Genomic DNA, 27,440 nt, shown 5'->3' on the forward strand with positions numbered 1-27,440 from the left:
TAGCACTGCTTGCGGAGGAAAGCAAGAACCTACGGCTGGGGTAGTGTTTTTCTGCCCAGCTATATTCTGGGGAAGAAAATGGGGCTTCGGCAATATCTCAGTATAAATAGAATCTGTCTGTGCTCTCTTGCCAGATCAGATGCTATTCTAGAGCAGAGAGAATAGTGTGTGAAGTTCCCTTTCCTTCCATGTTAAGGAAATGATGGCCGATCAACCCAATGCTTTCTCTTGGCTCAAATAAAGTAAACACGGATAGGATCGCGCTGCAACCCTGTGCTCTTATTTATTCGCTGGAATCCGCCTTTCATTAAGAGATCCCAGGGCAGTTCACAGAATTAAAGGCGGCATATAAATTTAATAAAAATTCTGTGAACCGCCCTGGGATCTCTCAAGGAAAGGCGGTATATAAATTCAATTAAAATTCTGTGAACCGCCCTGGGATCTCGTAAGGAAAGGCGGCATATAAATTCAATAAAAAATAAATTTAATTAAAATACATTTGTCACTAGGCGCCGTTACCGCGTAGGAGACTGCAGGGGGCTCCCGCTCGCAGCGCGAAGCCAAGAGCCGGCCGCGCCCACCCAGCGGCTCTCAGCCAATGAAAGGGCTGCACTCTTTTTCTTGGGAGCCTCGCGCGGGTTAGGGCTTCCGGTGTGCGCCCTGAGGCTCTTCCTGCCTCCGCCTCCGCGATGCTGCTTCTTTCTCTGGCCTGGGCTCGCTGTCTCAACCGGGCGCTCGGGCGCTCGTTCTGCGCCGCTTGGCAGGTACCGCCTCCCGCAGGGAAAGACGGAAGGGGCAGGTTGTGGGCTGGGGCTGCCGCGAACGTGCTGACGGGCACCAAGGGCAACGGGGGGACGCGGGGCGGCGAAGCGGGGGAGGCCGCGGTCGTGTCCGGGGGAAATGCTGCCTTGCCTTGCCCTGCTCTGCCTCGCCCTGCCCCGCTGCCTCTTGCCCGTGGCTAACGGAAGACCCCAAAGGGGCTGCTGGAGGCGGACGGGGTTATGGCACACGCACATAACCGTTGTGGCACCACCATTTGAGTGACAACGCCCATCAACTTTGAGGGGAGCTCGGCACCCTCCGGTGTTTTATTGGTGCGGGGAGCAGGGAAAAGAGACCTCGGCCCCTTGGAGCTGGCTGCAGTGAACGCCTGTAAACAGTTTTTAAGTACCTAAAGCGAGTCACGTGATGGGTTTAATCTTAAACGGAAGGTCGGCTTCCTTTGTGCTCAGGTGCAACTTCCGCAGTGCTCTGTGTCGTCTGTGTGTCGCTGTGTGTATTTAGGTGTATCCTTAAGATCTGCTTTCCAAAGGAAGGCTCGCCTGGCATCAACTCCGATTGTTGTTTTTTTAAAATTTTATTTTCCCCAGGCTTTAAAATTCTATCTGTAAAGCTGTGCTGGGGTTATATAGTTAACATATTTATATCCTGCCTTTTGAACAAAATATTCAGGGTAGTTCACAGATGTCAAATTACAATGACTGCTGCTTTTATTCTGCTGTTCGTTTTTAGGTGTGCTTGAATCTGCTGGTTTTACTGGTCTTTAGTGGGTTTTGGGAAGCAGCTCTGGAAAGGTGTATGCTGTAACGGTATGTTGAAAGGGAGTGTGTGACGTCGTAATGTGAAAACAGTGGCAGACAGGTGTATGAAAATGAATATCATACATGAATTCTGGATAGATAGGCAGAATTGGCTGCAGTTTCTAGCTGACCATATACTCTGCCAAACCAAGGCTTGTGAAATGGCTCTGAGCTTGTTGAAGATAATAAAAAGAGAACCTTTAAATAATCTACTCTAGTTCGCCCAACTTTTGGGGCTACTTCTAATATGTCTTTCAAGGGTAATTCTTGTTCATAATTGTTTTAAAGAGACAATGTAGAGTTGTAGTGATCTAAAACGAGTGATCCAAATAAGTAATCTAAAATGCGTTGCAGGGGTTGGACTGGATGATCCTTAGGTCCCTTCCAAATAAAATTCTATGAAAGGGATGTTTGCAGTTTCTCTTTTACATCACTCATGAAGTAATTGTGCCTTCTTTGACTATCTGAGTTAATTGCATGTTCATTTCCTTTTAATATAGGCCACCTTGGAGGCCTGTTATCAAAGTGAAAAAGTAAGAAGTAGTTTTTAAAATAAATAACCTTTGGAAACAAAAAAAACACCCATTGATGCTGTATTATTAGTTAATTAATTACATTTCTAGGTCACCCATCACTTGAGGATCACTGGGTGTTTTACAATATAAAAGCACAAAAATAAATACCACAGTAACAAACAATAATAACCCTCCACATTTTAAAATGCCATAGATTGTTTAATTAGCCAAAGGCCTGGGAGAAGAGGAATGTTTTTGCCTGGTGCCTAAAGATATGAAACTAAGGCACCAGGCAAGTCTACCAATGGAGAGCATCCCACAAACAGAGAGCCACCTCAGAAAAGGCTCGTTTTGTATAATTGGTTGTTAATTTGTTAATTTTCCTTCAAATATTTCAGCAAAACCCACATTTTGGTATTTAGGGCTTTGACAACCATCTCTTGTTTTTCTTGCCTTCCTCCAAGGATAGGGAACCAGTAGCCTTCCAGATGTTGAATTGTAGCTCCCATCATGCCTGACCATTGGCAATGCCGTATAGGGCTAATGGGAGTCCGGAGTCCACCAGCATCTGGTCACAAGTTTCCCACTCCTGCTCTTCATCTTATCTTGTCTTCCTCACTATTGAAATGTTAGTTATAAATTTATTGGAGCATGGACTATTTCTTTTGATTATGTTGTTCTGTAAAGTGTGTACAATGGTGATGCACTATAAATAATCGTTTTACTACTACACCCAAGTGCTTACTAGATACTTTTGCAAACAAGAAAATAGATAGATTCCTGCCCGAAGTGGTTTACAATTCACAAAATGCTCAAGAAACAAAATGAAAAAGGGAGGGAATGTGTAAGCAATAGTAAGCCCAAATCTAAAAGTGGTAATTAAAATGAGTTTTAAGTTGTAGTAGCTGTTTTAAAATAAATGATAAGAAATTAATGAAGAGTAAAATAAGAAAACAATGGCATGTTTTGAGCATTTCTTCTAATAATTTATATCACACGTTTCCACAAAGGATTTGCTTAAGGCAATTAAATAAAACAAAAATTCACATAAGAAAGCACAGTAATCAAACTATTAAAGTCAGATTATCAAATTATTTTATAAACATTGGCAAAAAAGAGGACAGCCTCGATCAGTACATTAAACAGCAACAGAATCAAAAGCTGGTTTTACTAAGTTAAGTTCAATTGCCAGTGGAACAGAAATAAAGAAGAATGTGATGTAATCTCTCAGGACAGGGAATTCACACAGAAGGCGCCACCATAGAATCTCTCTGCTAACCTTGCTTCAGAAGACATTGGAACACATAAGAGGAGCGCAAGTGGATTATGAAGAGAGCGACTTACATAGAAGCAAGAGCAAAAAAGATCAAGATGTTTAACTGGAATAAGAGGTCTTAGATTGCCCAAGGAGTTTTTGAAGAACCTTGAGTTTAGACTGGAACATTAGTGTTAGTTTACTGTAGTGTACATGTAACTCAGTGGTAAGCTGGTTATCTATAGTGTGCTCCTAAAGCTACAAAATTGTAAAATCCTCATTGCATATTTGCAGCCAGCCAGTTTACCAAGTGGCTGCATGGATACTATGCATTGCTAACTCTTTGTGGCTTGGTAAAGATGGGACAGTATAAGCTGTGCTTTCAACTAGACTTAGCTGTGTATATGTGTGACACAGCTTTAGAAGGGGGCATAGTGTGGGGCAGGTACAGTTTGCTGCTTGGCTGCTCTTTAGGTGCAATTACTTCCTGCTGCACATAGTAGCAAATTACAAGCTTGATCAAAGTTTAAGGTGGTATAGAGAAAGATCAGAAAGTAAAACATTACATCATCAAAATGATCAAACATTTTGTGTAGGAGAAACAAAAGGACACTTTTAGCAATATTAAACAGAACAAAGAGAGGAAGAAAGAACAGTAGTAAGAACTCATATGAAGGGGCAACACAAGTACAAAGGGGCAATACCTTTTAGCTCCACCCCCATCTTTGTATGGAGTGTGCCAGCTTCCCACTTGTTCAGCTGTAACTTCTACCATGGAAAGCCTTTCCTAGTTGTGTTGGCTCCCCACACGATTTAGAAACTTGCACAAGAAAAAAAAGGCTCCCCACAGCCAAAGTTACCCCTGAGCACGTGGGAGTCTGGCACAAGCTGCACGACGACTGGGTTAGGATTAAAAGTGAGTCCCTACAGCCCCTTTGTTGCCCCTTCACATGAGTAGTGCCTGATTAGGGCTGCAGTTAGTTGTTAACGTTTCCTTTTAGCCTTACATTTGGACAAAGGTGGTAAAAATATTTCAGGTATCCAAACACCAGCAGATACTAGAGATGTTTACATCCCTGATATAGACTCTGGACAGTGATTTGTACAGTTCTCACAATTCTGCAAAAGTGCTATAGAAACAGAAAGCTACATTTCTTCGACTAGTGAGAGCTATGAAACTCTTCTGGATGATTATCTGTTTCCAGTTTTGTCTGTGTTCTGGAAAATTTTGGCCTGATCTAAATATTTTACAGTTGCCAAGAGCTGGAGTGTACGTATGTTTTTCCAGTTGGCTACAGAATTCTCTCAGCATCTAAAGTGGTTAATTGGAATAGTTTCTTTTCTCCTGAAGTATAGTTCTTCCAAAATACCAAAGAATTGGGAACTCTATAACAAGTTAATAGAAATCCTTTCCACATACAGTATATAATAATTACAAGAAAAGTTTATTAAGTTCTTTAAGAAGAAGAATTATAAGATTCTTCTTTCTCACTTTATTAGGTTAGTGAAAGCCACAAGTTAAATCCCTCCTTTAGCATGAACTCCATGTGATAGCCTACCTTGTAAGGTTGGGGTAAGGTTACAACAATGTGAAGTATTTTGAACACTCAAAATTGCAGTAGGCATACTAAGTATTAACAGGGTTAAATTAGAGCAGAAGAGGTGATTCAGAAGTGCTGCAAGATGGTACGTTGGAAACCACCACATTGGGAAGTGTGAATTCACTGCTCCGGAAAACTAGTATTTTGGAAGATACTCTTGAAACAGTATATAAAGTAACAGCTATAAGGCTGCATGAAGAGATTATGGTGCTTCTGTTGCATCAAGTGACTTACCGGTAATTTAGAGGAGTTAGTCATGTCAACTAATATCAGTAATTCAGTATTCATTGTTTGATTAAATTTTCTTTAGCAAATAATACTGTATATTCCTGCGTACAGTATAAGACTACTTTTTAACCCAGGAAAATCTTCTCAAAAGTCAGGGGTTGTCTTATACGCCGGCCGGGTCGTATTTCTTATACGGCGAGTATATCCCAAACTATTATTTTAATGCCCAGTCGTCTTATACGCCGGAATATACGGGTAATAGAATATTTAAATTGCTGATAGATGAAGCCAATATATATTGACTTCTTTTCATCTTAATTAAAAGAAGACTATTAAGCACTAAATTTCATTTGTTCATGGAGGAAAGAATTGATTGTGATTAGATAAAGCAGGCTTCATATTAGAGATGAATGTCTTGTTTTGCATTGTTCGAATCGGTAGCAGTGATGGTGGTTTTGTAGAAAATTTTCAGTCAGAGCATTTTTTTTTAACTTCCCATTGCCCAAATCAATTGAGATTTGACCACCACTGGCAGTAGCTTCTACCCATCTGCCACTTGGGCAGGCACATTGAGCTGCCCCTTGCTGGTGGCACTGGCCCATCAACTGTGGAAGGACTGGGCAAAGAGCTATGCAGCTGCCTGGAGGATGTTGGCATGGCACCCCACCTGCCACTCTTGTTCCTATGCTAAACCAAGCTTAATGATTTTGTAAAATCTAGCATAAGAACAGCATATGAAAGGGACTTTTATTTCCTTTTTACCAATTAAGTAATAAACTTGCTTCTTGTGTAATTACATTATGTCACTCCAATTAAAAAATGCAAGGGTCCATATAAATGAAAATAATTATGCAAATATATGGAGAATTGCAATTCTCGTTTATTTTTTGTCTAGGTCAAGAGTTGAATGTGTGAAATAGACATTTTGAGACACTTGCTATTGTTTTATTTTCTCCAATCACCTTTTAACATTTTCATTTATTTTAGAAATTGTCTATGAGGCAGAACGCAGTTTGATTATGTTTCGCCTGTTTTTCCCCCCTTGAATTTGTGAGCAGCCACAAAAGTGTGAAAGTAGTATGTTGACTCAGCCTGTTCTGACTCAGTTTCTGCCTTTGTTTTAATTATAACTAGGAAGTGACACCCCTGCTCACTTCACTTGGCAACCTCCCTACTCCCAAAGCACTTCTCCCGCAAAGCCCCTCCGCTTCCCATTACTGTACTCCTTGCCAAAGTTCCCTCCCCTTACTCCTTGCCACCTCTGCAGCTTGCTCACACCATTCTTACTCAATGCACCTTGCCTGCTCCGCTCCCATATGTGTCTCTTATTAGACTTGCTTGCCTGTTCTGCTTTGCTGACCCTTCTGCGCTGTCAGCCATCTCACGCAACCCGCAAATCACTGGAAGCCCGACTTGTTCATCCGTTGCCCCTCATGCTTGGCTGCTCTGCCCATTTATCTGCACATTCTGGGAGACCAGCAGGGTTGGTAGCTGGTCACAGCATTAGGGGAAGACTCCCTGTCTTCTTCCACAGCCTGCCTGCACTAAGCCTCTGTGAGTCTGCACTGCTGTCTGCCACAGCGCATCTTCCTGTTTACTCAACCCTGTTTGCCCCTGCAGCTTCTGACGCCTCCTTTTCCCAGTCTTCTCACTCTTCTCCCTTTGACCACTCATCCTCCCACCACCAATCCCCTGGCTCTGAGCCTTCTTCCTCTGGGGGTTCCCCGACTGGTGCCTCCCACCATTCTTCTGCATCCAGCCAGCCCATGACAGGGAGGTATGGTGTAGGAGGTGCGGCAGGTTGGGTGAGTGAGCAGCACACAGCACAGGCAGTTAGTGACGTCTAAAAGTGGTTCCAGTCCTACTTCCTCGGTCATTTTCAGAGGGTGATACTTGGAGAGTGCTTTTTGGCCCTGTGGAGCCTTCAATGTGGGGTTCCTCAGGGTTCAGTTTTATCCCACATGCTGTTTAACATCTCTCTCTACGTGATACTGCTGGGGGGGGGGGTTATCCAGAGTTTTGGAGTACATTGTCAGCAATGTACTGATGACACAACAGCTCTGCTTCTCCTTTACATCTGCAGGTGAGGCAGTGGATATGCTGGACCGTTGTCTTGCCTCAATAATGGATTGGATGACAGCCAAGAAACTGAAGCTGAATCCAGATAAGACAGAGGCTGTTACTGGGTGGATCGCTAGATAGGATGGATGGGAGGTTGCCTGCTCCTGGTGGGGTTAAACTTCATCTGAGTTCCATTGCTCCTTCCAGTTCCATTGCTGTCATTTGAGTCTCAAGTGGCCTCAGCAGTACGAAGTGCCTTCCCTCAGCTTCAGCTGCGCTCCTATCTGGACAGGGTTAGCCTAACTGCTGCTGTCTGTGCTCTGGTAACCTCTAGGTTAGGTTACTGCAATATATTATATGTGGGGCTGCCTCTGAAAATGATTGAGAAACTTCAGCTGGTGCAGAATTCAGTGGCTAGGTTGCTCACTGGGACAAAATGGTTTGAGCATACAATGCCAATCCTGGTGCAACTGCACTGGCTGCCAGTTAGTTCTGAGCACAATTCAAAGGGCTGGTTTTGATCTATATAGTTTTACGTGGCTCAGGACCACAAGACCTCAAGGACCACCTCTCCCAATATGAATTGATCTGGACCCTTCTTTATGTGCCTCCTTTGCAAGAGTCCAGAGGGCATGAGAACATGAGAACATGCTTTTTTCTGTTTTGACTCCCTGCTTGTGGAATGCTCTCCCCCCAGGGAGGCTCACCTGGCACCTTTGTTACATATCTTTAGGCATCAGGCAAGAAGTTTCCTCTTCTCCCAGGCCTTTGGCTAATTAAACACACTATGGCCTTTTAAACTGAATGGGAGGGTATTGTTTTTGTTTGTTACTATGACATGTATTTTGTGTTTCTATATTGTAATCTACCCTGCAATCCTTGGATAAAGGGCGCTATAGAAATATTATTATTATTAATAATAATAATAATAATAGGTAATATAGTTATCACAATCTTAGCCTGCAAAATGCAAACACTGTGTTCTTTGTAGTTGGATGGTGTTATTTTGTGACACCTTTATGTCTCATTTTGTGTGGAAGGTTATAATAGAGATTCCCTGAGATGGAAGAGATATTTCCAGACCGTGTTCCTTACAAGCTTTTAAAAGCCTTGTTCTTTCAATTTGTAAACAATAATACTGAATTAGCCTCCCCCCTCCTTTGTAATTAGCAAAAAGTACATAGTTTTCAAACTCTTTAAGGAACTCCTGTATTGACTTTTCGGCTGATTAAGTCCTTCTGATTGCAGAAGACTGTGGGGCATGTTCCAGGATGCACAGTTCTTGCAGAGCACTGACCAGGCCTATTGTGCCTCATTGTTATTCTTTGTGAACGGAGAGGGCACTTTATAGAACACTCACAAAACTCCTGGGTAGCTGCACATTGCAGATATTGGTAATGGTGGGCAGGCTACCTTTTAGGGAAGTTTCCCCACTTTTACTGATCTCCTTATTGAGAAACACCAGAATTCTTTGGAGGATAGTTTGAAAACCAAAGCAGTAGAATAGTACAAGTCGAGCTGCAACTGAATGTTGCAGTTTGGAATGTTCTTGTTCAGTGTCCCAGCCAACCAGCCATTGCTGGCTCTATTTCTCTATTACCACCAGTATGTCCCCCAGCCCATAAAACTACTGAGCATTTTATGGTCACTGAGCATGGTCTGATATGATTGGGCTGTGGGGGTAGGGGGTTGTCTTCTTACATTCCCCTCCGAAATCTTTTTTCTGTTTCTGCAAATCTTGGCATCCCACTGAGCTGCTGATACCTCCCTCGTTGCTTAGCAGCTTGGTTTTCTCTTTGTAGCTATTATAACTCAACATCTGAGTTCACTTGTAGAATATCTGTGTGTGTGAGAGAGAGAGAGAGAGAGAGCGTAGTATGTGCTAAGTTGTCATTGTGTTCATGAGAGGTGTCTGCTGTTTGATAGCACTGTTCATCTGAGACTTTTTCATTATGGTGACTTGCATTCTTCAGGTTTTAGGACTGAGCTCCTGTGGTTGGTCTCGGCAGGGAAAATCAATGACTCATATTTCCATTGAGAGAAATGTAATTTCCAGTTTCTCAGCAACAGCTCTTGCAACTATTTCAAAAGTTGTGTAACAACATGCTCAGATCATCTTTGACTGCCTCGGAGGTATTTTTATTGGAACACTTTCTGTGCATACACTGGGGCTGTTGACCAGGAAATGCTTAATTGTGCAGCAGGTGTAATAAAATGCATGGTAGTTACATATCATAGATGCAGAAAGTTCTGAAACAAACTAGAATACAAATAACTTGCATTCCACCACCAACACTCCTCCCCTATTGTGGGAGAAGAAAAACCTGTGGCACAGTGGAGGTGATTTTCACCCATTCTGCTTTCTTCCTGCAATTCCTCCGTGCTCTTCTAGAAATTCTTTTGAGGGGGTCAGGGGGGTGATGAAATCAGGGGAAAAAACCCTCTTTCCTTGCCCCAAGGCAGGAGCATCCTGTGCACTGATTTATGTTCACAGGAGCTCTGTATCCAAACTACTATTATATATGCATTTTTTTCATTTCAGTAAAAATAGAATATATAAGTGACAAAAGATCATGATGTGACTAATTACCACACTATTGTATCAAATAGGTGTCACTCACAAGGATATAAAGAACCGTATTACACAGTTTCAAACTAATGGTCCATCTAGCGTAGTGGAAGGCCATTGTATTTCTTGAAGGTCCAAAATTCATGGCAGGAGCAATGTTGGTGTCCAGAATACTTGTCAGTGGGAAGTTCAGTGTACCAAAGTCTCATTGAAATCAGCAAGACTTAAAATGTTTCAGGCTGCATAAGTTCCATTGCTTTCAGCAAGGTTCTAGGCCAGGCATCCCCAAACTCCGGCCCTCCAGATGTTTTGGACTACAATTCCCATCATCCCCGACCACTGGTCCTGTTAGCTAGGGATCATGGGAGTTGTAGGCCAAAGCATCTGGAGGGCCGCAGTTTGGGGATGCCTGTTTTAGGCCTGTCTCTGAATTGCACATATTGACAACAACTGATGCAACATCCTCTTTACGATGGCTGCCAGACACAACTGTGGGTAGAGCCAAGACAGTAATCACCAACAAGGCAGTGTTATTTTATAATGTCCTCTGGCAGTCTTTGAAAAGCATCCATCTCTCTTGGGTAATAATGAACTCTGCATTTTGCTGTCTTTTGGTTTCTTATAGGCTGATTATGGAAGAGGCTCACAAAAGCAGCAGTAACAATTCAGCAACACCCCCACAAGCAGCATCTTTACAAGGTACCACGCTACAAGCAGCTCAGCTTTCTCGTATTTCCCAACAGGTAAAGAAAGCTATCTAAGGTCAGATCCTCTGAGGAATTTTTAAGTAGGTTAATTTGAAATTTTACTGTACAATATTAGGTTGTTGTTGTTGTTTTTTACAGGGACGAGGGTGGCACTGTGGGTTAAACCACAGAGCCTAGGGCTTGCCGATCAGAAGGTCGGCAGTTCGAATCCCCGCGACGGGGTGAGCTCCCGTTGCTCGGTCCCAGCTCCTGCCAACCTAGCAGTTCGAAAGCACATCAAAGTGCAAGCAAATAAATAGGTACCACTACAGCGGGAAGGTAAACGGCGTTTCTGTGTGCTGCTCTGGTTCACCAGAAGCCGCTTTGTCATGACCTGGAAGCTGTATGCCGGCTCCCTCGGCCAGTAACGCGAGATGTGCGCCGCAACCCCAGAGTCGGTCACGACTGGACCTAATAGTCAGGGGTCCCTTTATATATTTATATTTGTGTGTGTGTGCATACATAATTTCCAGGAATTTGAGTTGACCATGTGTTTCCTCTGTGGAGCTGAAAATGCATCCATATCCACTAGATATTGGCATGTCTCATAAAATCCAAATGTTCTTTCTTTAGATCCTATTCCGGGATCACCTAAGCTGACTGGCTCAGCAAAGAAATGGGAAAGTTGAGCATCTCCATGTTTTTTAACTTAAGAGTTGCTACTTCTGAAAAATTGTCTCTCAGTCACAGAATCATAACAAATCTATAAAAATACTGGTTAATCGGCTGTTGTTGGCTTCAGTATTTTTGCTTCCAATGGCCTTTCTGACCTTAGCACAAAGGACGGGAGCAAATAAAAGGGTGCAGTCCACCAAGCACTGATGTTGTGAAGTTTCATTTTATTGGTGCTTATGCATGTGCTCTGCTTGAGCTGAGTTGAAAAGAGCAGAGGCTGTACTTGCTAGATGGCACTGAAAATTAATGAATTTGGGTTCTCTTGCAGAGCGTCTGAATTTCAGAACTTTCTTGTCGGTGGAAGTCAGAAAAGCATGACATCTTACAGCATGGGTAAAAAGCTAAATGGACCCCTGACCATTAGGTCCAGTCGTGACCGACTCTGGGGTTGCGCGCTCATCTCGCATTATTGGCCGAGGGAGCCGGCGTATAGCTTCCAGGTCATGTGGCCAGCATGACAAAGCCACTTCTGGCGAACCAGAGCAGCACACGGAAATGCCGTTTACCTTCCCGCTGTAGCGGTTCCTATTTATCTACTTGCATTTTGACGTGCTTTCGAACTGCTAGGTTGGCAGGAGCTGGGACCAAGCAACGGGAGCTCACCCTGTCACAGGGATTCGAACCGCCAACCTTCTGATCAGCAAGCCCTAGGCTCAGTGGTCAAGCTTTTTTTTTGTTGGCAGCGGGGGAGGTAATTTTCTCTAGGGTAATCTGTTGGGAACCATATACAGGCAGTGGACAGATCCAGAGACAAAAGTGTTCTGAATTAGCTATTTTGGAATAAAGACTGCCCTGCTTTGTTTTTCACTATAGTGATCTCAGAGTAGAATTCCCAATTACAGATGTGCTTATGCCAAAGCCTGTATATGTATATATGCACAAACAAGACTACCAATCTCAGAGACAGTTGGGGATGGGCAGAATTACTTTCCCCAAGCCATGCAGTCAGTAAAAAGCTTTTACAAGATTTATTTATTTTTATAAATAAATAATGCATCTCCCAATTGTATAATAAAGGAAAAAAATGTGTGTGGGGGGGGAGACAAAATCCTTTTTAAAGGTCAAGAAAAAAAAGGAGAAAATTAACTGAAAAGAGGGAAGAGTGATGGCATGGAGGAATGGGGGCAGTTTCAGGATGTGTTAGGGCTACATAAAATGAGGTCAGGGCAAAAGGCTCCCAAGCTGCAGGTTGCCCATCTTTGTCTTAGTTACTGTAAAGCAGAAATGAATAATTACATAAAATAGCCACATTTGTGTTATTAGATTTGGAAAATGATCTTACTTGGGCTGAAAATCATGTATGTTTTGAGTGGCACATTACCCCTGAGGACATCTAGTGTGAACTCGTGTTAAATGTACACAGTAACTCACTTCTGCTTGGGGCGCCGTAGAAGATGGCTGAAAATAACATCTCTCGGGCTCCCACGGGGTAATCAGAGGCTGTAATAGGAGTAAGCAGCCTCCCGAAATCTTCCTGGGGGGTACAGGAATACGCAGTCTCATCCGCAGATGCCCATCAACCAGCTTCAACTTCGGAAGGAAGGAGGGGCTGGGGGCACTGGATGGAAAGCCCCCGTGGGAGTCTGGATCTCCTGGACGCTGATTCTACGAGCGAACCAGGCTCCATGGCTTAAGAGAAAAATTGGATATAAGTTGTGGACATGCTTCAGACGAGGAAGGAAGATTTATTCTGCTAAGCTCAGCCACTGAGAAAATAAAGGATAACGGGAATGTTTACATCAGAGCAAGAAATGGTATGTGACGGACCGGAAGGGGGGGGGGGCGAGAACTCTATAACTATGCTTTACTGTGCTTTACTATCTACTTAACAAAACTCCCCCCCAGAAGAGCCATATACAACATTTACAAAGCAAGCGGGACTGGAAAGTTAGAAATTTATTGAGAGAATATGGTTTCTTAAATATATAAACTGTGTGAATTGAAAATATAAATAACCAAAGTTTGTACTTATGGACTTGCCTGGAATGTGGCTAAAGACTCCCTAACTCATGGACATCAAAGAGAAGCAATCTCATTAGCAGCTGGAAACTTGTCAAGAAATTTCTGAGACATGACGCAGTTACAAATTAGAGCTCGCCACGTTGGATACAAAGCTGGCTACGATAACAGTCAAAGGGGGGGGGGTGAGCCATAAATAAAACATTAGATGTGTGTTTACAGTTCTGACCTGGCAAAATCTCCCCTGAAAAGGCTGTATTGAGTAGCGGCTTGGAGAAATCATCACAGAGGCTTAAAGATTTGATTTATTGGGATTGCTTGAAGATGGCGGCCGCCGGCTGTGAAAAGGACTTTTGGATTTCTGGACTGACTTGGCAAGATATAAGCATGCGAAGAGACAGTGCTAACTTACAGAAGGGAATCATAGGCATAAATTCACACAGAATCATAGACTGCTTGGTTAAACTTGCTTGCTGGAATAACTAAGTGACTTGAAAGAAGATAGGATAACTGGACTATATTGAATAGAAATGCAGTGACTATAAGATGACTAGGCCTTCTGAGTCTGAAACATGGGAAGTCAGATTAAATTTGTATAATTGGGCAGAAGATTTGGATTAATTGTTTGATATTTGCATAATTTGTATAATTTGAAAATGGATTAGATATTTAAATTGGAAAATTTAATAAAAATGTTTAAATTAGAAATTTTAATAAAAATGTTTATTTTTTTTAAAAGTGCACAGTAACTGAGGTTGTCTTGATATGATAGCTGGCTAAATGCAGCCACTATTCAAAAATCGATATTCACTTAAGAAGTCTTGTCTTACTAGAAATTTACCGGTAGTACTATTCTTCCTCAATCTCAGAGTCATTATATGTAGGCGCTTATTGATTTATTGCCTAAATTGTGTTTTTCATGATTTGGCTAATCAACTCTTGATTTATTTCAGATGTCCCTTAGAGGTCAAACTCCACTGACAGTGGTTCAGCTCTCTGGGGATCAAGTCCAGGGAGTCATTCATACAGCTCAAACCTCATCTGTCATTCACTCACCACAAGGGCAATCAGTGCAGGTATTACTTTCTTTGGAAATTTTATTGACAGCACCCGAATTTTGCTATAGTGCATTTCAGCCTATTGTGGGGTGACAACAGCAAGTCAGCAAAGCTCCACATCATTATTATGGACTATTATTTTGTCATATTTATTAAAATGCATAATATTGTGCTAGACACCAATTAATTAAAAAGTCGAAACCAAGTCCAGTGGACAACTTCCACTTGTCCAATGAAACCTGCCTTCCCTCTATGCCCCCATCTGTATTTTTTCATGTTTTGATCAATTGTGTATGTTTTCAGCTGTCTTGAAAAGCTTTGTAAGCCTTCTCTTAAGGTGTTGTTAGTTATTTATAATAATAGAATCTTAGCATTGGAAGAGACCTCAAAGGTAATCTAATTCAATTTGGCTGCTACAGCATCCTTGGTAGATGGCCATCCTGCCTCTGCTTAAAAACATCTAATGAAAGGCAGCTTGTTTAACTGTTGGACTATTCATGCTATCAGGAAGTTCTTCCAGATGATTACAGTAGTTGAAAATCCCTTTTTGGAGATTTGAACTCATTGGATTGTGTCCTGCCCTCTCCAGCAACAGAAAACAAATTTGCTCCGCCTATATGATAGCCCTTCAATTAGTTGAAGATAGCAATAGTATTGCCCCCTAAAAATAATAATTAAAAATCTAATGTTTGTGCATTGTCTGTGTTAGATATGTCAAATATCTAAAACCAGTCATTTTGATTGGAATATAGAGGAATTCGTCTTACACTTAGGAGTTCTCTAGGATATAAATGCTCAAATTCATTGCTGAAAACTGAGGGAAGGCTAGAGCTGCCCCTCTCTCCTGACAGCAGCCTTATTTTTGTTTTACTTTACCAACATACTTTTGCAAGAGCTGTGGAGCTTTTGCTGCTGTTTCACCAGTTAGCTGTAAATGAAAGACGTTTATTTGGGAACACCAGAAGGACTGTTGACATTTGCCAAACTGGTGAAGTGTGCAGAAAGAATGAAAATCCAGAGTCCTTGAGACATTCCTGTTTTGTTTCCTTATGTTCTTCCTTCCTTATCTAAATCTGCATATTTTCAGTTTGGAGCCTTGAATATATATCATTACATTGCTACAGGCTTCACTGCAAAATTAGATATTCTTAAAATAAACTGGTGCTGTTCTGATTTTAATGATTAGCAGACCTGTACCAGCAAAGACCAATCTTTGTTCCATCCTACATCACACCTATTCACTTATTCAAACAGAAGAATGATAGACTATTGACTTCTTAATGCTATCACCATTTGCACTGCTGTTAAAACCCATCTTTTTCAACATACCCGACACCAAATATTTTTGCAACTATTCCAAGAACTTTGACCAACTCCTTTTCTCATGAGTTTGCAGTAAGTGTTTGTGGTTTGTGTGCTTGTTTTATATTGCAGTCCTATGAATTACTTCAGAACTCCAAACTGTACAATGGATCATGTTTAATTTTCTTAGTTTAAATAGCAGTAGTGGTGTGTTCTTTTTGAAGAAACTTGTTAAGTCTAAATGTAATTAAAATCCGTTTGCAAATGGTTGAAAACCTGATGATTCAGCACTCCCAAAAGGTGTGTCCTGCTGTCTCTTATGCTATTAAACAAAATAATACAAATGTGTTTCTTTCAGGTGTCTTTGTCAGAGAGTGACGATTCACAAGATTCCTCAGATAGCATAGGCTCTTCACAGAAAGCCAGAGGAATCCTAGCACGCCGTCCATCTTATAGGTCAGTTCCTAATAATAATAATAATAATAATAATAATATTTATACCCCGCCCATCTGGCCGGGTTCCCCCAGCCACTCTGGGCGGCTTCCAACAAAATACTAAAATACAGAAATCCATCAAACATTAAAAGCTTCCCTAAACAGGGCATTTCTTCGGTGCTCTTCAGTGGAGCTTTTCTGGTTGGTAAGATGCATGCAGCCCACAGGGTTTGACAGATCCCTCAGAAGCTGCGGAGTGGTGGTCGTGATAAGGATCTGGCCTACCAACACAATCCAGTTCCCTTTTTATTTTATTTTATTTAACTTTTTATTTTTTTTATTTTTTTAAAAAAGGTAAATAATTGTCATTTTCTCCAAAGCTACAAAGCAGCATCTTTCTCCCTGTATTCTGGTTCTGTTCACCATGAAAAGAAATAAGGGTAACTCGCATCTTACATGAAGGTCCACATGTATACATAAAAATGCTTGTCCAAGCTTTGGGAAGGAAGCAAGAGGACTCTAGGACCATGCCAGAGCTCCTGTGCCTCTTTCCCAAAGCCTGGTGCCTCACCCAAGGGAAGGCAGCGTGAGGGCTCTGGGACACTGCTACAGCCCTCACGCTGCTTTCCCAAAACCAGGTAAGCCCACAATCCACGGCGGACTTGGGTCTCTCAGATTTCAGCAGTGCCCTGTGCGAGGCCCAAAGTCAATGCATGCTCCCCCACCTTCTCTTGTTCTACTTCAAACACTATGCCAGTTATGATGCCTGGTGGCGCCCCCTAGGCTCAGCACCCAGTGCAGCAGAACCGGTCATGCTCCCGAAATCCACCTCTGCCACGATCACAGCTTTGTGCAGTTGTGTGTGCAGAAGGGGAATCAGTAAACAGAGAGTGGGTTTCTTCTGCCCTCTATTCATTTATTTACTTCTCCACCACCCGTGCAAAGCTGCAATTGCCTAAGTAAAATAAGCATAAGATGTGAGTCACCTGTACTGCATACCTAGGGTTATGCATTGGGAGTAATGATTACATTTTTTAAAAAGTGTTTTTTCAGTCATGCCTGGTATCTTGGTTGTAATTTTTATAGAAAAATCTTCAATGATCTTTCTTCTGAAGACGCACGAGACAGGAAAGGAGATGAAGCAAGTCCTGGTATCTCTACTATCACATCAATGTCTGTCCCTACGCCCGTTTACCAAACAAGCACTGGACAATATAGTATGTATTATTTACTTGTCTGTGTTAGGAATGCTGTTTCTGGAAATATTTTAAAGTTGAATTTTGTATTAGCCTGAGAATAATGCAAAGGTCTCTTCTGAAATTATTATATCAATTCTGCTGAGAATTATTTTTTTATTCATCTATTACTAAATAGTTTATAAATCAGAATTTGCAGGCCAGCAAAAGGAAGGGAATGTTGCGATTCGCCTTCAAGGTTTTTAAGTGGAGGCTGGATGGCCATCTGTCATGGGTGCCTTAGTTTGGATTCCTGCATTGCAGGGGGTTGGACTAAATGACCCTTGGGTCCCCTTCCAACTTTACAATTCCATGATTCTATGATGTGGTTTGGCAAATGAAGGTGCTGGTTGCAAAATGAAGTAAATTCTTCACAGGAAAGAGACTGTAGTTTGTGGAAGATTTTTGTGGTATCGGCACAACAGAAGGAACGTGATAGCTGTACATTGGGGTTATAACTTTTTTACAACCTCATCTTCCTATAGCTTAGATCAGGCATCCCCAAACTTCGGCCCTCCATATGTTTTGGACTACAATTCCCATCTTCCCTGAGCACTGGTCCTGTTAGCTAGGGATCATGGGAGTTGTAGGCAAAAACATTGGGGGTGCCTGGCTTAGATGAACTTTTGCCTAAAAACAATGATCTGTCATTTCCAAATATTTTGAAAAAGAGGTCCTGCCCAAAATCAATAAATTGGTTTTTGTACAGGTAACTGTCATGTATTATGTAATTATATTTATATTTATGTATTATAATACAGGAGAAATAGAGCATGCACATTTTCTAATGCTTGTACAATGTTTTGTACATTGTACAACACTTCTTATTGATTAGAATAAATCAAAGTTGCAGTTTGTCTTTGTTTCTGCTGCAAGCACCATAAAATTCCTGCATCACTTTGATTACATGTTCCTAGCACTGATTACTTCTTGTTATCTGTGGAGTATGGATGGCTCCCGTTTCCAGTGATTCTCAAATACCCACAATGCTTTTTTGCAAGGTTTCAAAATTTCTGCCAGGTTCTTGAAGTCATTTTCATTGAGTCATATGACGTCATACTGTACTGTGATTCTAACTTTTCCTTTTGGGGAGATCTTTTTTTGGAACTGAAAAGAATTAGTCCATTTTTTTCAAAACAAAATAAAAAAATCCTTCCAGTAGCACCTTAGAGACCAACTAAGTTTGTCGTAGGTGTGAGCTTTCATGTGTATGCACACTTCTTCAGATGCACACGAAAGCTCATACCTATTACAAACTTAGTTGGTCTCTAAGGTGCTACTGGAAGGATTTTTTAATATATATATTTTTGACTACGTCAGACCAACACAGCTACCTACCTGTATCCATTTTTTCAGTGTTTCTGAGTAAAAGCTCATCCCTTTGATACAGGAAATCGTTGGTTTTACTTTGGGGCAGGGGGTCAAAAAGTTATAAACCTACCATAAACACTTATCAGTGTCTTCTCTGTTTTGTTATTTCTTGTCTTAAAGTTGCCATTGCTCCAAATGGACCATTACAGCTGAGCAGCCCGGCAACAGAGTGTGTGCAGGGTTTGCAGACCTTTACAAATGCTGGTGGGACTCCGCTATTACAGTATGTACAGACATCTGATGGTCAGCAGATACTTGTGCCAAGCAACCAGGTGGTAGTGCAGAGTAAGTACCTACTAAAAATAATTTAGAAGTGCTCCTATTTCTCCCCGCCACAATAGTTTTCCAAGGGATGGCACCTCCTTTACTTTTTTAAAGGTAAAGGGACCCCTGACCATTAGGTCCAGTCGTGACCAACTCTGGGGTTGTGGCGCTCATCTCACATTATTGGCCGAGGGAGCCGGCATACAGCTTCCAGGTCATGACAAAGCAGCTTCTGGTGAACCAGAGCAGCACACAGAAATGCCGTTTACCTTCCCGCTGTAGCTATTTATCTACTTGCACTTTGACGTGCTTTCAAACTGCTAGGTTGGCAGGAGCTGGGACTTTTTGTAGCTGGGTACTAATTCTTTTGTTAGGCAGCAGCTTTCATGCCCAATCCTAATCCTGAGGATTTCCTTCTCACGCGATTGGAATGTTAGCTTTACGGCTATGGCCACATGAAGCCCATGTTAATTTCCGTTAAACATGCTTATCTCATCTGCACCAGTCCAAAGATTCTTGAGAAGGGTTTTCATCCTGGCTGCCTCTGAGGCTAAGAAAAAAATGCAGTACTGTCACAGATTATTCTAATTTTTTCTATTAATCATGTTTGTTTTTGTATGTGTCATGCCTAAAGCCTTATTGATAAGCAATACTACATATGCAGAACCCAGGGTTCTGCAGTCTTTTTAAAACAAGGTGTCCTCATCTGCATGTACAGCATTAAGCATGCCTTGGGTCTGCGACCCAGGCAGGAGTTGGGCTGGTGAACAAACATTGCACATGTAGCAGCCGAGGGCCCAGTTTTAACACAAATAATGTTTTTGCATTGCCAGTGTCATGTTGGGCTTTCGTAAGCTTCTGTCTAGGGATGAAGTCAGCAGAATTATGTAATTAACCAATACTGTATTGTATATTCATCAGTATTGTTTTGAAGGTGCTGCTGCTTCAAAATGGTTTTGTCAAAATACATTCTGAAGAAAGCAAAGTAAAAATAAAATTGTTGAAAAGGTGTAATGTTTATCTTTGAGCAACCCTTAAGAGATATCTGGCTACGGTTTTCTGAGCCATATCCAGTTCTTTACATTTACACCCTGCACAGCTGTGTACATTTTGTGCTTGGCTGTGTGTACCCGAATTCAAACAGGAAATCTTTAAAACACCTTTCTTCACAGCATTCTTTACTGTGGTTCCTCAACAGCTGCATCAGGAGACATGCAGACATACCAGATACGCAGCACACCAACCACCACTTCCCTCCCCCAGACGGTTGTGATGACAGCTCCTGTCTCCTTGACATCTCAGTCAACCAAGACGGATGATCCACAGTTGAAACGTGAAATACGGCTGATGAAAAACAGGTATTTGGTTTTCCATTTGGTCTTAGGCATTCACTGAAATATATTCCCCATAGAATATTTGGCTACACAATCATATCACCCAAGATTAGCAGTAAAGGTAAAGGGACCCCTGACGGTTAAGTCCAGTTGTGGACGACTCTGGGGTTGCGGCGCTCATCTTGCTTTACTGGCTGTTTTTCCCTCTTCCCCACTGCCCAAGAAATATTTTTTCCCTTTCTAAACAAATGCTTATTTAGACTATACAGTGGTACCTCGGTTTATGAACACAATTGGTTCCCGAAGTCTGTTCATAAACTGAAGCGTTAATAAACTGAAGCGAACTTTCCCATTGAAAGTAATGGAAAGTGGATTAATCCGTTCCAGACGGGTCCGCGGAGTACTCAACATGAAGCGTACTTAACCCGAAGCATGGGTGTAATTCGTTCCGGAAGTCTGTTCATAAACTGAAGCGAACTTTCCCACTGAAAGTAATGGAAAGTGAATTAATCCATTCCAGATGGGTCCGCAGCGTTTGTAAACCGAAAATTCGTAAACCGAGGTTCCACTGTACTTATTTGGCGTGTTTGATAACTTTTGTTTCTTCAAACTTTTCCAGTTTAAAGAAACAATGTGGGAAGGGGGCTGTTCATTCTTTTTTAAGAAAGACTTAATACATTAGTTATACAGGAGGGAAACTCATGAGGTTTTCAAAGGAGAAGCAGATTTCAGCCAGTCCTGCCTTCCAACACCACAGACACATGCACTGTGCTTTTATTTATTTATTTATTTATTTGCGTTTATTAAACCACTTAATATTTCGAAGATTTCTAAGCTGTGTACAATCTAAAAACAACCACCAAGATATCAATTAAAACATTACAACAAAACCACAACCTGAAACCAATAAAGCAGCAATATAAAAACACGAGGGAGAAATTCAGACACTTAAAACAAGATCCAGTCTTATGGATTAGGAAACTTCTTGGCAAAAATGCAAATCTTCAGATGATATCTGGTGGTTGGTGCTTCATGTATGGCAGAAGGGAGAGCTTTCTGTAGTAGTGACCACAGCAGAAAAAGCCTGTTTTCATGTCACTGCCCTATGATATTCTGTAGGGCAGTGCCACAAATAGAATTTCCACAGATGATCTCAATCTCAAATTATATGGTTGCACACAAATTAATTCCCAGGTGATCAAAGGGCCAGGTGGTCCTTCAGGTAACTGGTCCTGCATTGTTAAGGGCCGCATATGTTAACAAGACCTACTTGGCCCAATAGCTGGTTGGCAGCTGATCCACAGGTGTCATATGTGAGCATCTCCTTAATTCCCACTTGTGTCTCAGGATGAGAGTGGTAAATACAACTAGCCACTAATACTGTACAGTGGTGCCTCGCTAGATGAAATTAATTCGTTCCAAGACTCAATTCCTACGAAAATTTAGTATAGCGAGGCACCGTTTCCCATAGGAATGCATTAAAAGTCAATTAATGCGTTCCTATGGGCTCCAGGGGAACTGGTGGCGGCGGCGCTTGCTCTCTTGGCTCGGGGAAGGCAGGCAGGCGCTTCCCCGAGCCAAGAGAGCAAGCGCCGCTGCTGCCAACAAGAGAGCCGGATCGGAAGAAGCTTCGTCGGATCCGGCTCTGTCGGGAGGGGTGGGGGAAAGGCGAAGGAACGATGCGCCTTTCCCCTACCGCCAAGCCAGAGCCAAAGTGTGGCGCTGCGGCCGGGGGCTTTTCGCAGTTTGCCTCCCCCTTGGCTCGGGGAAGGCAAATGGCAAAAAGCCCCCCCGCAGCGCCTGCCTCCCCCGACACTGAACGCAACTTCGGAGACGCCCGAAGTTGCGCTCTGTGCCGGGGGTGCGGGGCAAGAGGCGGTGGGGGGGAAATACCTTCTCCCGCCGCCGCCTCCCGCCTGCCTCCCCCGACACTCGGCTTTCTCAGGGAACGCAAGCGGGCGGGCTAGGTGTCCCCCGCTTGCCTTCGCTGAGAAAGCCGGGTGCCTTCTCAGGGAACGCAAGCGGGGGACACCTAGCCCGCCCGCTTGCTTTCCCTGAGAAAGTCGCAGCGCAAAGCTGGCATGGGATGCAGTTTCGGAGGCTTCCGAGGCTGCACCCTATGCCGTCTGCAGCGGGGGGTTTCCGTCGTTTGCCTCCCCCTTGGGGGAATGCAAGCGGCGAAAAAACCCCGCTGCTAACTGCCTTTGGCTGGGGTCTGGTGGCGATAGCGGCAAGAAGGCCTCCCCAAAGGGGAACGAACTGCAGCTGCCGGAAGAAGGCAAAGGAAGATCAGCTGAGAGGTGACAGCTGTCAGCGCTTCTCAGCTGGTCTTCCTTTGCCTTCTTCCTGTGCTGCAGCTCGTTCCCCTTTGCTAGACGAATGCCCCCTTAGGTTTTGCAATCAGAGGTTTTTATGGCCACACTTCGCAAGACGAAGCGGTGGCCATAAAAAAACTAATCGTCTTGCAAGGCAACCTCCAATCGCAAAACCTATTCGTATAGCGGAAAATTCGTCTTACAGGGCATTCGTCTAGCGAGGCACCACTCTATTTGTACCTCCTTGGAGGCACTGCAAGCTTGTTATACAATTTGAAGAGACTAGATTGCCCCAACAATGCTAGTGGCAATTTATTAAAGTCTTGAAATTATTGGTATGATAAAGAAAGCTTAAAGGTGTTAATAAACTAGCCAGCTATAAGAAATGGTATAACGAGACCATGGCCGCATCCCTCTTCGGGTATTTGTCGTAAATATTTGCTGTGGATGTTCATCCTGAGGACAATGTCACTTTGTTCAACAGGGTATCACAGATACCCCCTTTTGCAGCCCCTGTATTTCCTTTTCTTCAAATGTGTAATTGTAGACAAACTTAGTTACTTTATTAAAAGCATATTTAAGGACATGTGCAGGGCTCTGATGAATCAGGCTTATGGCCCATCTAGTCCAGTTGCCTATGAGATACCCTCTAATTTCTCATTAGCCCCAAAGCATTATTGTTCACAAAGCCAAAATGTACTCCCCTGAAATGTGTGCTTCAGGCAGATGAAATAATTTATCCGTTTACAGATTTCAGGACCATTTTTAAAAAAACATTGGATCACTAATATGATAAATAATTTGAACTATTTGGGCAAAAATAGCAAGCTTACAAAGAGAGCTAATCCTTGCAGCTCTTTAAATATTTTTATGTCAAGTAGATACATCAGCATTTTTTTCAAAGAAAGGGGCTTTGTTTTACTTTTCAGTCTGTGAAATGATAAAGGCAAGCATCTTTAGATGAACATCAGCTATGAAGCAAAAGCAGAATGCTTGTAATTCCAAACTAGTTTGACTTCTATGTAATAATTGACAAACTTTGCTTTTGAATTTCAGAGAAGCAGCTCGAGAATGCCGTAGAAAGAAGAAAGAATATGTTAAATGTCTTGAAAATCGAGTTGCTGTTCTTGAAAACCAGAACAAAACTCTAATTGAAGAACTAAAAACTTTGAAAGATCTTTACTGCCATAAAAATGTGTAAAAGGAGAAAAAACACCTTTTGGGGAACATAAGAATTTCAGAAGGAATTTTATATTAATTTTTTTAATTAAAGGTCAAAAATGAATCTCTTCTATCCAAATTCCACAAAGACTTCAGATTCTGTTTAGAACCTTTGATGGCAGAGTACAAAAAGGAAGCATGAAAACTCGTGAAGAGTTCTGCTGGCACAACTGGAATCTTCATTTCAATCAGGATTAAGTGGGACTTGTACATTCTGTCAATCAAGATGTTTGAATTTCTTGTGCTACAGCTGAATTTTTTTAATGCCTGTGGCATTTGATTGCCATTATGCAGAAGAGCTGAATCTTTTGCTTTCGGGTGTTAATGCCTCTTAACGTAGCTAGCATAGGTTCAATTTATTAAATCTGATAATTATTTTTTTTCTGCTCCCTTCACAGGCTAAGGATCTTCACCACATAGTGAAAGTGCAGCTAGCAGTAGGTTCTGCCCTTGGTCCAGTCCATGTGTTGAAATGCACAACTATAGTAAGGATCCGTATGTGCCCGTGTGTGCAGCACTCACCTGTGATTGGAAGGCCTACTTTTCCAGGGTTCCCAGTTGAGTGAAGACCTGCCACAATTTTTATTCCAACATATGGGGATCAAAACCTGTTGCAGCCCACCAACAGGGAGAAGAATCCTAAGAAAGCTGTCACAGTTCATTGTACGTACAATACATTTGCTTCAAGTTGTCAATTCTAATCTCTGTGTTGAGAAGATATACACACTACTTTGCTAGAAATTGCATTTGCTTTTAGCAGGCAAGCAACTTTTTTTAAAAAAAGGGTGCTCTGTCTTACGATGTGGTCATAAGACTCCGTGAGGAGTAAATAACATATATCACGGTCTTGTTTGCATGTCACAATAATCCAGTGTGGCTTCTTCCCATTGTATGGAGCTCAGGCAGGTCAAATAAGCCACAGAACAGCTTGTCATATCGTCTAAACCTGCAGAGTGGTGGGATGTATTCAAACTGAAAGATTGGATTATTGTGCCATGAAAACCAGACCCACATATCATTGCTTATACAGATGCTCTGAAATGTTTAATGCAAGAAAACAAATGTTGCAGAAAATATTTTCAAAGGGCTTGTGTGTGTGTATGTCACTGGGTAGAAAAAACAACATCATCTTGAGATAAACAGAAATGATTGTTTCTAGTGAATAGGCATCACATATTCTGTTTGAATATACTTATTTTGCTTGTATAGAAGCATTAAACAAACTCCAAATTCCCTTGTCTCAGTTCAAAGCACAAAGCTAAAATTATATACCAAAGGTAAAATCTAGTATGTTTATATATGTTAAAGCACTCAATTACAAAACTGAATTTGTGAACCTGACAGTGACTTCTTAAAGCAATTCCAATTTTATAAGTAATCCAGTTGACATAGACAAAAGGTATATTTTTGTAGTTGAAGTGTTACCTTTGCAAATTCTATAATTGAGTTTATATGGATATTTTAAATTTTTATAAAGTTTCAATAAACAGATATTTTCCCTCTTAGATTATCAATTCTATATTTTTATGAGATGCTCAAGAAAACTAGAACCTATTTCTATATATTTCATTAGGCAAATTAAATTTAACAAAAATTGCTGAAGATATTTTTGAGAAAATAGTTTAGTATTCACAGAAGATACATTCATTTATAATTCACTTTAAAGATGCTGTCAGGGATAATAGTGTCATTTTGGTTCTTGTTCTCAAGGAGTGTTAAAGTATCTTTTAATGAACTAATTAATTAACACAAGCAATGTAGCCTTACTCTAGTTAATTTTGATTCATTCCAGTTCAATTTGATTCATTTCAATTCATTTCATTCCTTTGAAATGTTGCCACTAAATGCATTAGAGAGAGAAAATATATCTATTGCCATTATGGCACAGCATTCCACACACTGTCCCATTAACTCATCCCCCCCCCCCCGATACTTGGTGGCTCTGGGGACCTCCCAGACATGCCGAAAAATATTTGCTCATAAACATTTTTAGGACTCTTCCCCCTTCAAGAATTGAGAATAACTCTCACTCTCTGAGAGATGCAAAAATTTGAGCCTTTTCTTTGTATGTAGGTAGGGGGGAATTGTAACTAAGGCTCACAGTGCAAGCCTCGCCTTGGAGGCAAACAACCCCCAACTTTAATTTCTAATCCCTGAACCCAATATGCTGTTATTATTGTTTCCGATATCTTTGGAGCTAAATTAATGGGTAATAATGAGGAATATTTATGGTTTAAAGTATCCTGGAAAAGGAGTGATACTAGGGTCTGGAAATGCACACCCTGAGAAGCACATATGGTTTCCATTATCCCCCTTCTAACCTCTCTAATACACCACAGGGAGGGAGAGCTAAATATAGACCCTCTACTACTCAGGCTCAGAACTAGGCAAGCATCTTCTATTTTACCTAGTACTTTTAAAGCTCAGCAGCCTGCACTGTAGGGCTGTTGTAGCAGCACAACAGAATGCTGAGATTCAAGACTCATTTAGAACCAGAGCTCAGCAGTCTTATTCTAATGGGAGTATTTGCGAAATTTCTCAGCACCACAACCTGTACTGCTGAAAAGGGGAATTACTGTGGAACTATAGTAGACCCTGATTTTACCCACACCCTCTAAAAAAGAAACTATTGTCCTTTAAAAAAACAAAGTTGCATTTGGATATTAAATCAAATAACGAAATGCACCCTAAATGAAAGGAATGTGAAATGTGGAATATTCATGCATAACCCAGCAAGTCTCCTGACTTTTGCACATGCAAAAGCTTTGCTTTCTAACATAACCTCCATTCCAAATGTCAATCTATTTTTGAAAATCCCATTTCAACTGTGGGTTATATGTTTTGTGTGGAGGCAGACGAGGGCTGGTCAGTGCCTTCCTCTGGATTGCAACCAACAAAAGTACTGTGTGGTATAAGTATTTCACAACCTGGCCTGGAATCTTCTAGCTATTTGTGTACACTTAATTTCTTGTGTGTGAGTTTCAGAGGATTCAAACTTTCAGGTGTGCTGCATCATTTTAGCATGATACTAAATTATATTTTGCTTCTATGACAAAAGTGTGATCTGCAAGGTTTCCCATACATCTCAAGTATATGTATATTTAATAGTAACAAAATATTTTGCTGTTCAAATGTTATTAAAAGAGCATTTGTTTATAATTATTACTATTATTTCAGAGCAAGAACAGGGGAGGTCGTGGTGTTTGATTTAAGAGCAAAATGCAGGTTGATAACCTGTTAATGTGCACTATTATTTTGAAAAGAGGAACCATAACCATGTATATCATCACAGAAGTACAGTCATCAATATCATTTTCAGTCATTATTTAAAGAGGCATATTTGTGCTATTTGCCAACCTATCTTCTGGTCATCATAAAGCTGGGTTGTGAGTACAGGCAATATAACAATTATTGATGATCCTAACTATCCTCAAACTTAGCAGCTTTGCTTAAAACATTTGTAAATATTTTTTTTAAAAAAACATAGGTGGCTGTACCCCTTGACTTCAGTAATAAAGACCTTGAAATGCTGTTTCAAACTGCCTTGTTAATTCAGCTTGTGGGAAAGTCTGGTGCTGATCTTATTCATACAAAATTATCTGAATTTGAACGGCGTTCACCAGAAGCGGCTTAGTCATGCTGGCCACATGACCTGGAAGCTGTACACCGGCTCCCTCGGCCAATAATGCGAAATGAGCGCCACAACCCCAGAGTCG

At 41.6% G+C, this 27,440-nt stretch overlaps 1 protein-coding gene across 12 annotated transcripts; it reads left to right on the forward strand.

The window, feature by feature from the left end:
* The first annotated feature begins 680 nt into the window (after positions 1-680).
* Positions 681-27,263, forward strand: ATF1 (activating transcription factor 1). Of its 12 annotated transcripts, none has more exons than XM_035103806.3 (8): positions 681-764; positions 10,435-10,596; positions 14,143-14,265; positions 15,908-16,005; positions 17,071-17,201; positions 18,711-18,875; positions 20,053-20,212; positions 23,560-27,263. In XM_035103806.3, the coding sequence occupies exons 3-8, from the start codon at positions 14,143-14,145 to the stop codon at positions 23,702-23,704; spliced, it is 822 nt and encodes a 273-aa protein (XP_034959697.1). In that variant the 5' UTR covers positions 681-764; positions 10,435-10,596; the 3' UTR covers positions 23,705-27,263. The 12 variants fall into 12 exon arrangements, with proteins under 12 accessions (XP_034959697.1, XP_034959698.1, XP_034959703.1 ...); XM_035103807.3 differs by having other exon boundaries at positions 10,435-10,571; XM_035103812.3 differs by having other exon boundaries at positions 10,435-10,552.
* Positions 27,264-27,440: the final 177 nt, after the last annotated feature.

This window comes from Zootoca vivipara, chromosome 2, assembly GCF_965207765.1.
Source record: "Zootoca vivipara chromosome 2, rZooViv2.hap1.1, whole genome shotgun sequence".
NCBI lineage: Eukaryota > Metazoa > Chordata > Lepidosauria > Squamata > Lacertidae > Zootoca > Zootoca vivipara.